Here is a 13,384-nt window from a genome sequence, read left to right on the forward strand (position 1 = left end):
TGCTGTAAAAGTAAAACAAATACTGACAACCTCCGGAAAAGGTTAAATTCCCTGTGGTGAAGATTCAGAACCAAAAGTACAATCCAAAAACATTAGTACATTTGGTACCTGAAGGCTACATTTGCTTTTGAAAATAGAAAATATTGATGAAAAAACGCTCAAATGATAATTTAATAAAAACTAGTACTACTGTATATGTAAACGTGTTTTATTACTATAAATCAAATTCACACATTCATACAAAATCATTTTAAAAAATGAGAACATCCTTTTGATTGATTAGGTGGAGTAATTAAATGCTAAATTAATGAACAGGATATGCTGTACAAATTAAGACAAAACAAAATACATAAAAACATGAATCATGGCATTGCCAGGGGGAGAACAAAAAAGGTCATTCATTTTAATTAAAATCATAAATTCTTATTTGATTTCTTAACAGAAATAGCTGCTATTCTTATTTAATAAACTCATTAATTGGCTTGCAAATTCCAGAAGTTCCTGCACTGCACTGAGATACAAAATTTGACCTGAAAGTAAATTTACGTGAAAACATTACACACGCCAACGTACACAAATACAGCTCAGATGTTTTTAAATATACAAAACATATGCATAAATGTATCCATTATTTGTAATGTTGTCACTCTAGGAGAACATTAAGACATTTGTGTGTCAAAAGTATTAAAGGTAATACTCACCTTTTTATTAAGTTTGCTGATCTAACATTTGTATGTAAGGGAGGTAAATGTTTTTGGGTCCAGGAGGAGAAATATAAATTCTCCCATCCTCCAATATAACATTCTCGCCAAACTCACACAGCTGAATGAAGAAAACAAACTTAGCTCCGACATTTATGTACAAACTATTTATATGTGCTATTATGTTTGTACCTGTTTTTGTAGAAGTTTCTGAGTTAGAGTCAGAAGTTTGCTTTGTGTGCTTTTTAGGCTACTAAGACGCAAAGTGGCTCTAATTAGAGTCACGCTGGATCCCGGTGGCATGCGAGTCCGTCCTGACAGAAGGCTCACAGCTTCCTATAAACAAACGTAATCGAGTTACAGTGTTTTTTCTTTTTCTGTTTTCTCACTGTGTTGTGATGATACCTGCAGTAGTAACAAGCCATCATCTCCCCTGTTTCTTCGTGATTTTAATTGTGAGCCTTCAACCAGCAAAAGGGCTTGAGTGTCGACATCTCCCAAAAGAACACAGTCCTCCAGGCTCTGCTTCAACACCTGAGCTGCCTTTTCGTGAAGCTTACCTTTAAAAAAATATATATATCACAGATTTATAATTTGACAATGTGAGCCTGAACGTGAGACCAAGACAAACCTGGATTAGGAACTGTGACATCAGCAGCCTGCAAAAGAACACAACGTAGCAGTGCCACGCGGAAACGTAACCATAGACCCCCTCCGACCCTCTCGCTGGCCTCAACTGCGCTGGGGCAGTCCTCATACTGTGTGCACGCCTCAGTTCTCTGTTGGCGGAATAGAACACAAATACTTTAAGAGATCAAACATTCTTGTCACTTTTGCATATATTTATTTATTTATTTATTTTTAATCCCAGACATTTTCAGACCGACCTGTTCGATTTCAGTAGGTGGATGATCAGAAGATGGTTTCTTATGATCCGGTATAGATTCTTTAATGTCCTGCAGTAGCACCAATGATGAAACTACCACATCAGAACTGAGGATACACAGATATGAAATAAATTGGCACAATGTATGAAACGTGAAGATATCCACCAAGTGCTTATACCTTTGTGCAATATGTCCTTGCTGCAGGTAAAGGTTGGCCTTGAGAAGATTTGCCTCAAGTTTCAACTCCATGTTCTCAATTTCACTGTAGGAGGGACACGGGAGTTTCTCCAATATGGAGTCCAAAAAGCGGGCAGCTGTTTCTAGAAGAAGGTACTGCAGCGCAAGAGACAGATGACAAATGAGGACAGGAAATATCGTGAAGCAAAGATCTTACCTTGATCTTTGTTCGTGTGAGGTTCTGCAGGGAAGCTAGTCCTTTGGGCTTCTCCTTCTGTTGCTCCGAGTCCTCAGTGTCCAATTGGACTTCTTCCGGTTCTTCTGGGTCCACTTGAGAATCTGTCACTAATCAGATTTGTATATTTATTTTTATTTCATTTAAGCAGAAATGAAATCATTAAAAAAAAAAAGTGCAGACCTGGCTCCGGAGGTCCAGTTACTGTGTTACTGAGGGCCAGGATGAGCTGAACGCGTGCAAGGTTAAATCGTAGACTCAATGTGGATCCATAAAGCATGCTGACCTCTGGAGAAAGCTCACAGCTCACAAGTTCTTCTAAAGCCTAAGACAGAAATCACATGGTAACATCTACACCCATTGCAGGAACAACAAACAAAGGAAATGGAGAAGAGGCAGTACCTGGACATTGTCCAACAGGGACTTGTTGTTCAAAAACATCTTCTTTGACTGCTGAACAAGCACATTGTATTATTTGATCACATTTTATGCATCTAATATTCTCAAACATGGTCTTAAAAATAAAAAGTGTGCGAACGCTCTTACTTGGAGCGACTCACGAACAATATAGCGTCCATTAGGAAGAAGAATCCCTGCCCCTCTTGAAAGGTCCTCAGTCTGCTTGATGGCCTCGGAGAAGAAGCACAGTTCAGTGAGCGCTCGTATCTGCAGTGAATATCAACAAAAAGAAATCAACACAATCATTTCCTAACAGTTGAGAGCAGTCAACTTAAAATTTATGCGGACCTTAAGGATTCTGCTTTCAACATTACGTTGAACATCTCTGCACAATGTCCCCACAAGATGCTGATAAAGTGCCAGCATGGGCAGGAGCTGAAATTGCAAACTTGATTTAGCACACTGAATATGGAACTCAATATTAGCAACACCGACATAATGAATGTCAGACATTTCTGCTGAAGTATTTTTTATGTACCGTTAAATAGTAGCCCGCAATAAACAGCCATTGACAAATAAAATTCAGGCCGCCGACGGTGGCGGCGAGATCAGCTCTGTTGGGTTCTGAGAAGAGGTAGACTCCGGGCAGAAGTGCATCACCGATGCTGTGTGAAGCATACTGGAGGTCATTCAGAGGATGAGCCAAGGAGCAGCACAGCACACACTAGGGAATGTGAGGAGCACATATAAAAATGCGATAATGACTCAAAGTGTGTGTCAAATTAATTTACCTTAAAAAGATGAGCTGATAAGAGACAGCACTTGGTCCTCTGGGTGATATCTGAAGTTAGAATATACCTACACAAATGTTCATGTTAAAAGCCCACGCTGTGATTTTTTAAAAATAAATCTCATTTGAACCTACTGCGCAATTTTAGCGGTGATCACAGCAGCCTGCAGACATCCCCAAAGACCAGCCTGTCTTAGAGTGTGTTGGTGGGTGCCGCCCCCGAAAGACACCCAGTCCCATTTATCGATCACCGCTGAGCTGTGTAAGGCGGCATCGACGGCTTTACTCCAGCAAGAGTGTGCCATCCTAAAAAAAAGTTTATAATAAAATGCTTGTTTCGGCGTGCACATTCACAGAATTGATTTCCGACCGTGTGTTTGAATCGTAGAAATGCAGGTTTCCCAATTCATGCAGAGCAAACACACTGAGGGATTTTTGGTGGTTGGTCTGAAGATATTCTGTAAGAAATGAAAATATCGGTTCAATGAATTTTGTTTTCTGAACCTTTGTATTTTGTGTTCTTACGTGTGGCGGCAAAGTATGTCGAGATGATTCTGGACAGGTACTCAGGGCTGACGGGGAGATTGTAGAGCGTATCCGGAGTGATGTGGCCTTTATTAATCAGATCCCAAGGCTGAATATTCGGCGTGGTGATAAGTATGGGATTGAAGTCGATCACATCTGCTGTGTCCTCACAGCACTGCTCGGTTTCAACGCCGGGTTGTGTGTGAGCTAGTAGCAGTAGCAGTAACGATCTGCTATAACGGAAGACTTGAAGACAATGTGGTATTCTTTCAATAGCTTGACGGTAAAAATGGAGAGTTTTCGCCACATCCAGAGGAACACACACAAGGTCCCGAGAGCGTCTGATTTCTGCATCTTAACAACAAGACGTGAAAAGATTAGTCACATGATAAAAACATGCTACAGTTGATGTTCTAACGGTTAGAACTTATGCCAACCTATGAGTTCAGTTTCTTCATTAGCTGCGAACTTCACAGAGCTTGATGATTGGTTGCCAGATTGACGAACCCACGCGCTGAACAGCTGACACCCGGCGTAACTCTTGTATGTTACCTAAAACATAAAAGCAGTGAGAAGAATTCGTGAATGATGATGCCGAAACGTGTTACCTCCTTGCCGGTGGCCCATTGAGTCTTCACGTGGTGTGGTTGTGGTACTCTACACCCGCCATCAGCACAAATCCTTTCAAGGAGCTTCCTCTGGGCGAGGACCAACAGCGGAGTCACGGTCAAGGCGAATCGTTCGCTAGGATGACAATCGAAAATATCAAAGTGGACTCTCCTCCTTGTGAAGTGCCTCAAATTAATTACCGGGTGTTTGAGTTGAAAATGAGGGCAAAGTGGGCCAAGTGTTCCCATTTCCCGCAGTCGTGGAGGAGCTCCAGAGTGCGTAATACCAAACTGTACACAAATCGAATGTCCACTTGGGTGCAGTCGTCCAATGGGGCTGAGAAACGAAGATTGAACTCCTGCTCTTCCTCGGTCACGCTGTCATAAAGATGCCACAGCTTCGGGAGTTGTTCAAAATGGAAGAAACCAAAATTATTTCAGATATGACTTTCTGTCAACATGATCGAGCATGTGACACGTACTCCCAATCTGCTTAGCATGTCCATGATAAGATCTGTTGCCAGCACTAATAAGGGGGTGAAGGTCTTGCGCAACTCATGCGATGTAACCAAGGCGGGAGGTTGGAAATGACAAATTGTCTTTTGTAATGCAGTAAGTCTGTTGCTTTCTTCCCACACAGTATAACAGACCTTCTGCAAATTCGTCCAGTGACCTCCACGGTGGGCTAATGTCTAAAAAAACAAAATAACAATTGTAACATTTTCATAAACCCATCTAAAAATATGTTGTGTAGGTAAACAAACAGTACCATGGCTCTTCGTATATAAAAAGAAGCCTTCTCCAGTGAATCCATTGGCATGTTTTTTGGCACCTCATGCTCGTGAGGGAGTTCTTCAACCTCCTCGCAACTATCCACACTGTCAAAACTAGTCTCTAGTGGAAGAAAGCAAAGGGGATATTCTCTCCATTTTTTTATGGTCTCAGCTTACTTACCATTTTTATCACCGTCCTTGCTCGAACCATCATCTGATAACTCCAACTGTGATAAGTCTGTCTCTGAACTAGCTTCACAGATGGTGGCTTCCTGTTCCTCCAAGTCCCTCTTCAGCAGGACACCAGAGTTGGCCAGAAAGAAGATTGAGGCATTTAAGTGGCTGTACCTGAAATGTAAACGAACTAAATGAATAGTCAGAATATTCCTGTTGTGGAAAGTACTAGTAATGTATCAACCTGGATTGCAGGGACCTTTCGCGGAATGGGTCTAGGTCCTGTTCGAATAGTGCAAGATGTGCCATAGCGATGGTGTAATTGATTTGAGACCTCCACACTCTTTCCTCAGTGCATCTCATTCTCAACTGAAGCCGCCTGGTGTGGCGTTGCACCAGAGCGCTCATTGAAGACATCAGGCGCTCTACAGCCTTCAGCTCCCTTGGCAAAAACAGAACTTAAAATTCCATCAATCAAATTCCGAGTCAAAAATGGTCTACCTGACGGTCCTTGCGGTCAGAAGTGCTCCGCGTCGAAACTTCTTGCGTTTCTTAATAGGCTTTTGTGATGTCTTCTGCAATGAAAGTTTCTTTTTATTTTATTGTGACTGGCCAACTGAGCATCCGTGTGTACCTGTGATGTTTGACTTTCCGTCGCGGTGGTCTCGCTTTCTTTTTCACACGAGTTGTTTCTGTCCGAACATTTGGCTGATTTGATCATTTCGTCGTCTCTCCTGGCACAGAGCATTTGCATAATCACAAAAGCAGGAAAAAAAAATATTTATTGACGTTGCAACAACTTGTACCTGGAGAGAAAACGAAATATGGTTTCACCCCATTGTAAAACAAGATTAATCTCTCCTTCCTCTAAGGCTCTCTGAAGTAAGAGCGAGGAAACCTCCACGAAATTTGAATGGCTGCCGAGCTGCATCACTATGGCCAAAATATAAGACGCATAAGTGCAAAGAGGAAATGTTGATTTGAAATGATGCAGGCTACCTACCAATTCGATAGGCATGCTGTAGAGTGCTAGTGAGGATCCGCTCACGCAAAGTGGCAGTGTCCTCAGAACCGTTCAGGGAAGGGGAACTCTCTATGGAAACAAACATAGCAAATATAATCTGATTATGGAAAACTAGAGTAATTTAATATTCTTGCTTTTTTTAATGTACATTATTTCCTGAGAAAATGTGTTTCAAAATTCAAACATTTTTTTTAATATATTTTTTTTTATTACCATTTACTGTGTCAGGATCTGTATCAGCTGTGATGACATCCTTGAATTTCTGAAATAGTGCCTTCAGTTGAACACTTTTTTTCATTTCTTTCTTCAATGCTCCAGGATCCTCCATCTTTGACTTCGAGCACAAAAACACAGGAAATTAATTGAAAATCCAAACTTCAAAAATTTGAAACTGAGGATGAAAAAAAATTATCTTTACCGACAGACGTTTGCAAGTAAGTCCAATGAACCTCTCCTGGGCGTCAAAGACATCTTGGAGAAGAGCTTGACCGCGATCTTTCACCACGGAGGCCTTCTGATGTTCATTCAGTGCGCGCAATGCCTGGAGATGATGATAGATAATAAAGATTCATGATTTAGATTCAAACACTTTGATGCTTCCAAGGGCAGAGACACACACCTTGATTAGATAGTTCGTGATGCAGCCAATCATTTGCATAAGCGTCTCCACTGTGTTTCTGGACCATTTTTGTTTGAGGTGTCCTTCATTGTCTTTTAATACATTCAAACATTTGGTCAGCAACTGCAAAAGGAAATTGGTTTAAACATTGTTACACGGGCAAGAAAAAGTCAAAATGATGTCTGACCTTAACTGCAGGATCGCAAGTGATCTGATGGAAGACGAATGGAACCAAGAGGCCGTAGCAGCTTATGACGGCTTGAACAGCAGAACTGCTGTCGTTTAACCACATAGCCAAGTCCATGGCGACTAACAATCGTTCACATTCGGCTAGTCTGACTTCCTGAATAAACAACACATGCGAGATCCATTTGAAATAGATGAACTGTTCTTTCTTACGCTGTCCACACCTGTTTCCAGACAAACAGTCCACAGATGCTTCCTGAGTCGCAGAGGAGTGATTGCTGCTGAATGTTGATGTCTGTCTCAATGAAGATGGACGTGAGGAAGAGCTGGCACAGGAGTGGAGACGAGCATTGCAGATGTTTCATGCGCAGTCTTTAAAGAAAAACAAAAGTAGACTAAGACGAGTAAAGGAAAGCATTTAGGTGTTAAGTTCGACTCCCTCACGCTGTTGAAGTGAGTCTATCCTGTGATTTGTCAGAGCCAACGTCAGGAAGGGTAAAATGGCTCCATAATTCTTTGCACGCTTTCTTGGCAATGTCAAATTGTTTGGTTTGAAATGCCACCTGAGAAGAAAGGTGAAAGAAAAGTCGCTTTGGTGACAACAATACTTGCAAATGTGGAATACCTGTGCCAAGTGAGCCCACGAGGAAAGCAGCGACTGTGGCATGGAAGTTATCAGTGTGTGGGTGGACGCTCCGATAGCATTGCCCAGTAACTTTCCTTGGCTGGTGTATGCTGCTATGGCAAAAACGTACTTCTGGTTGGGTTCCAGCCTCTCGGCCTTCAGCTGCCATTCACCGCATACTGCCGGCACCTGCAAACAGTTTGTCAGTCATGCTATCGATGACAACGTTTGAAATTAATAACGTACCAAATTCCCAGTTCCCGCCAGGCTGCAGTCTCCGAGGCGGACCTTCAGGTCGAGACCCTCGGCTGCACGTCCGCATAGTTGGTACCAGCACACCTTGATTGATGAAGGAAATTGTGTTTGTGCACTTGGAAAAAAAAAAAAATAATAATAGAGAGGAAATTTTACTTGTTCCTCCATGTGGTAAGGAGCAGGAGCAAAGGTTAAGGAATTGTTGGTGCGTGAGATTAAGACAGGTCGAGGTGGAGGGGTTTCCTTTTCGTCCTTCATTATTTTGCCTTTATTTTCAAGTGTTAACTTTGGGCTGTTGGCGATATATAGTTTTCTTTCTTCTATCGCTGCCTTCTCTATTAATACACAAGCTTCCTGGTAAAAATGATGTTATGATTTGGTTAGTGGTAAATCCTTACAAAGGTTATCGTGAATTTTAGCTTCATCCTGAAATGTTCATGCACAAGCTGAATATCCATTTTTTCATATACAACCTCGAGTAGACTCCTGGTTACACTGGACCCATTCGATTTCTTTCCGTCATACAACAGCAAGGATTTCTGGATCAGGAAAAGTGCTTTAGATACTTTGTTCTTCTTGATTTTGTCCAGAAGGTCAGATTCTGTGACTAAAAAAAAAAGGGGATAAGCATCTGCAAATGTTATAGTTATTCAAAATGACTCACCTGCATTTAACTGCATTAACTTGAGAGATGCCCGGTGGTAGATAATGCGCAGTTCAAGTAGAATGTCGACAGCAAGCATGGATGTATGAGTGAACGGACGGGACCATTCCTTTTGTAGATCCGACAAAATTTCTTCTTTTTGCTTCTCGCTTATTTCAGTCACTCCTTTTCCATCTTCCCTCTTGGAGAAGAAGACAATCACAGTACCCGAACGTGAAGACTTTTTTTTGAAGTCCTATGTACTTACCAGCAGGTAAGTAATGTCAAGGGGAGCTACGCCATCTTGGGGCATCAATGTGACCACACACTTGACCAGAGCCTTGAAACCCTTCTCAACCACCATGCACACTTTCTCAAGAAGTTCTTTACGTGACCCCTGGAAAAGTATTTAAAAAATCAACCGTAGTTTATTATATATTATGATGTGTTATTTATGCAAATTAGTTCAGTACCTTCAGCAGAGTGAAGCAGTATTTCTTTTCACTACCGGCTTTGACTTTAGGTGGAACTATGGAGTAGAAATTTTAGAAATCAAAGAGTATTCTAGTAGACAACATATGATCCAGAACAAAATTGGCGTGCTCACCCTGCTCAGTACGATCGGCCGCACTCTCCAGCAGTAAGACTAAACTGTTGATCATCTCGGCGGTCTTGATGCAGTCGACCGTTGCCAGGTCACAGGCAAAGGCCACCTCACACTGCATGAAGAGGCACCACGCCCACTGAGAAGAGAGAAGTGCAAGTATTAGATAAATTACATGGAAAGTGTTTAGAAAAAAATTTTCACCTTGTCATGGTCCTGTGTGTACTCTGGGTTTCTAATCTGATCCATCTGAATCACCAGCTTCAGTTTCCCCCAGAGAAAGAGCAGAACATCCCAAACTAATTCGACATCCGGCTGGGCCTCCTATAAAGCAAACCGTTCGAAAATCATCCACAACATTCATCTTGTTGAAATTTAACTTACTGGAACGGACTCGCAAACTGCCTTGTGCAGAGTCTCGGTCAGGCCAATGATGATATCGAGTGACCCCCGGAGTTTGTCTGCACAAAACAAGACCAGATTCAAATACATCTCGATAATCGGAATTGTATTTGGCATGAAAAATATCATTTGATAGATGTGTGTGAATATCAGGTGGGCTGTAGAAGTTTGAACTTTAGGATTATGCAAATGTTTTGCTTTCATTTTTCTATGCCGGCAATTTTTTTATTGTGATAATTGATTGGTGGTGTGTCGTGATCTTGAGAAACATAAAAAGTGCCTTTGGTCATGAAAAGATAGAAAATGTTGGACCAGACAATCACTTCTACTACCAGCGACGTCCTCTCTAGGACGCCTTCTGTGTGAAGTTTTCAGAGTAATAAAACCATTGATCAAGGCCAGCTCGTATTCCGCTTTCCTGAATGCAGGACCTTCCACAACCTGACACACAAAGACAGCATCCATTAAGGTACCCATCATGACTTTTCTCTCTACAAAACCGGACGAGATCTCACAGACAAAATCTCCAGCATCATTCGTGAATGTTCAACAAAAACATCAGGTTGCTTAGCCTGAATCATCATCTTGATGAATCTGACGGCGGTCGTGACGGGGACTTTGTGTTCTCCTGGGGACAAAACGACACATGCAAAATGATTTCACTGGCTGTTGAACATGAATAAAAAACAAACAACCTGCAATAGCTAATTCCATCAGTGTTGATGTTGTGGACAATGCACTGAGAGGTGCACAGGACTGGTCTTGACGTTTCTGTTCAGTAGTAGTAGCCACTCCTTGATAAAACACAGAAATTCCAATTACAATCTCACCAGCAATATTTTCTCTTTTTTTTTTTAACCTACCAGATAATATACTAATACCAGAGGCAAGGAGCTCCAGGACCACTTCCTGCAGCTCAAGTTCTTCTGGCAGCCTTGCCTGCAGCGGGCGCATGGAGCTGTCCCAAAGAGCTTCACAGATGCCCAAGAATTGTGCTGCACTGCTGTCGAAAAGGCCCATCAGCATTCGCTCTGTGGCATTACGAGGCCATGGTATCTACGGCACATTCAGATTATAAGGTGAAAAAACGTCCAATGGGAATGAATGAATTTTAGCAATAATGCAACTTTTCTATTTAAAATGATTGATTTCTTTTCTGTACATTTGGAAAGTCCTTTGGAGTAGTTTTGCTCTTGATTGTAATCATGTGTTTGGGTTTCCTCCTGGTTTCAAACACAGCCCGTTTGAACATCATGGTAGCCAACTGGAAGAAAAACAAAAGTTAAAGACAACTAATTAAAAGTCAAGTCAGACAATGGATGGATAAAAGTAGTCCGATGCCTTGATGGAGGCTTCTCTAAAGGCCATTTGAGTCTCTTTGTTTGCGGCACTATCATTATCCTTATCCTTCTCCTGCTCTGCAAGTTCATTGATTTTTCCAAGTGCTCTCCTGGCAAATTCCTGTAAGCATTCAAAAACACAGGAATAGAAAATTAAAAGAAGACATCCTTTGTATTGGATCCAACACAAAAGTTCAAGTTGGGCTGGGTTTCACCTCTGCCTGTAGGGAAGCACGGTTGTCATAGTAACAGTAACAAACAGTACAGTAAAGTTTGACAAGCCATGGCAGATGTTTAATAGTCATGAGGGGCATGTTTGACTCTAAAGTAAGGCTTGCCCACAGAATGTACTCCATTGCCTAAAAGAGATCACAAAAAAGGAAAAAAGTTGCTTCATGTGAAAACAGAATTCAAGGTGAGACGTTTCTCATACCTTTGCACTATGATTCAAAGACATCAGGTAGGTACACATTTTGAAGATGTGCAAGGTACCTGGAAAAAGTATTTGAAAGAAAAGATCAAGTTTGGCCTCATTTTTTTCACAGAAAGAATCACTGTCCCATGAAATGAAGAAAACTAGTCTACCATTATAAGTGATCCAGTAGAAATGCTTGTTCTGCTGAAATGCCTGCATCATTATCCTGATGAAGTTCAGCACATGCAGCAGTTTCGAAAGCCCCTTCTGGCTGAGAACCATGGGCCTTTTCTCCAACTCAAATATGCACTGTGCACAGCCCAGCATTGAGCGGACCTATACAAACATACCAGGAGCCAAAAAAATCAGGCAATATCAACTACACAGGAACACTTGTAGTGGTGGGGTGAAGAAAAATAATCACAATACATGAAAATAAAATACCTTCATGATCAAGATATCTTGGTCTGCATCAAAACCTCCAGGAAAGAAGCATTTGATGAAGTGGTCCACGCTTTTAATGTCTGTTATACTAATTGAGCAGAACTGAAGCAGGTGCAGACTGTAGCCTTGCGACAGAGCCGCCTGGTACAACTGAGTAAAGAAGTGACTAATCAATACAAATGACAAAAAATGCAGGCAGGCAGTTTTAATAATTACCTTTAGTCCAGTGAGAAAGTCTCCAATTCGTAACATGCGGTCCTGATACAATTTAAAAGGTAGGCGTGGTTTGAAGTTTTGCCAGATCTCTGCCAGCAGTTTAATCCTTTCAATGTTAATAAAATAAAACATTCAATATCATGACAGTGCCAGGTGGGCACCCCATTATGACTTTAATAGTCTGTTATGTGCCAGGTAATCCATAACTCCAAAATGTAGTTAACAACACCCCAAAAAATAATACTGTTTTGTTTATATTATTTACAGCTTGAGGATAAGATATATATATATTTTTTTTTTAAAAACAACAACGTGTTGCTAGCCTTAGCTATCTTACCCTTTAGCATACGAGACGTTGTCCTGGCAGGTGGACGATACTCGTTTCATGACAGTCATAAACGAGTTAATGTCTCGTTCAAAAGACACAATGACCGGATTTCTTTTGTCAACTTTGCCATAATAGGTCGCTGGTAAATCCATCGATGCCATAATAATGTTTTTTACCCACCAACAAGCGTGGGGAGAAGGCATATCACCATGGTAACCACGACGCCAAATAAAGTAAAGTGATGCGTTAAAAGACGTCGGAATTTTCACACTTTTGCTATCGCAGTTGTATTTGTGGAGATAAAGTTCAGTGTAGTATTGTGAACACAGTAGATGACGTGTATTTTCAAACATTTCTTTTTTTTTTTGGATCGCCTTTGTGATTAAAAGTGGCCAGTTTGCAACACAGCCCAAAAGTCAATTGGCAAGATTAACAAGGGCGGCGGGGGAAAATGAAATATTTCATAACTCAACAAATATGACCACCAAGAACAAGATGAGATTGCCAGCAAAAATGTGTAGAGGACTTCATATTTGACATCTGAGCTCACAGCAAAAATGATACGCGCTAATGCAGCACCGTACAAACTCATCACTTCCCATTCAAGCCACACATCCACTTTGCTCGCAGTCCTAAAGCTTCTGGCACTGGCAGGGCCAGCAAGCTAATGCTCTGGAAGCTGGTCTTCATACAAACACGTGCACAGGGATCCAGACGGGGGCATTTCCTGGGTCCTGCACATTAGCAGCATCAGCACTATTTGCAGCCAATGTCACCTCATGACCAGCCAGATGGGACAGGCAGAGAGACGGAGAGGGGAAAAATAGAGGGAGGGGAGAGACGGCGGCCAGCCACCGTTGGGGAGATGAAACAATGAGGGCAATGGTGGGACAAACAGTTGACATCATTGTTCCAGAAAGATCAGCCTGTTGGCAGGGTCACTGTGCAAGTGGGTTGTTATGGCGGGGTGTGTGGGGGGTGTGCACACATTTGCTCAGGGTGGGATGGGAGGGT

The 13,384-nt window shown here is 41.8% G+C and overlaps 1 protein-coding gene across 2 annotated transcripts; it reads right to left on the bottom strand.

Moving 5' to 3' along the window:
- Positions 1-190: 190 nt before the first annotated feature.
- Positions 191-13,367, bottom strand: cfap54 (cilia and flagella associated protein 54). 2 transcript variants are annotated; one of them, XM_049743466.2, is made up of 56 exons: positions 12,380-13,367; positions 12,043-12,148; positions 11,827-11,976; positions 11,553-11,718; positions 11,401-11,459; positions 11,183-11,326; positions 10,969-11,088; positions 10,790-10,891; positions 10,491-10,683; positions 10,323-10,421; positions 10,143-10,255; positions 9,951-10,068; positions 9,610-9,686; positions 9,430-9,549; positions 9,229-9,364; positions 9,095-9,150; positions 8,890-9,018; positions 8,643-8,823; positions 8,452-8,585; positions 8,135-8,332; positions 7,970-8,062; positions 7,724-7,912; positions 7,543-7,661; positions 7,323-7,470; positions 7,100-7,255; positions 6,913-7,035; positions 6,712-6,834; positions 6,507-6,627; positions 6,273-6,362; positions 6,076-6,202; positions 5,904-6,003; positions 5,771-5,844; positions 5,514-5,711; positions 5,277-5,443; positions 5,092-5,216; positions 4,805-5,014; positions 4,524-4,720; positions 4,323-4,458; positions 4,152-4,266; positions 3,715-4,068; positions 3,560-3,647; positions 3,325-3,495; positions 3,191-3,257; positions 2,938-3,123; positions 2,748-2,834; positions 2,547-2,666; positions 2,403-2,450; positions 2,184-2,325; positions 1,983-2,110; positions 1,767-1,921; positions 1,589-1,694; positions 1,333-1,480; positions 1,107-1,261; positions 894-1,037; positions 702-822; positions 191-530 (listed from the first exon to the last, which is right to left on the bottom strand). In XM_049743466.2, the coding sequence occupies exons 1-55, from the start codon at positions 12,721-12,723 to the stop codon at positions 709-711; spliced, it is 7,569 nt and encodes a 2,522-aa protein (XP_049599423.1). In that variant the 5' UTR covers positions 12,724-13,367; the 3' UTR covers positions 191-530; positions 702-708. The 2 variants fall into 2 exon arrangements, with proteins under 2 accessions (XP_049599423.1, XP_049599422.1); XM_049743465.2 differs by having other exon boundaries at positions 2,403-2,453.
- Positions 13,368-13,384: the final 17 nt, after the last annotated feature.

The sequence above is a fragment of the Syngnathus scovelli genome, chromosome 15 (assembly GCF_024217435.2).
Source record: "Syngnathus scovelli strain Florida chromosome 15, RoL_Ssco_1.2, whole genome shotgun sequence".
Lineage (NCBI taxonomy): Eukaryota > Metazoa > Chordata > Actinopteri > Syngnathiformes > Syngnathidae > Syngnathus > Syngnathus scovelli.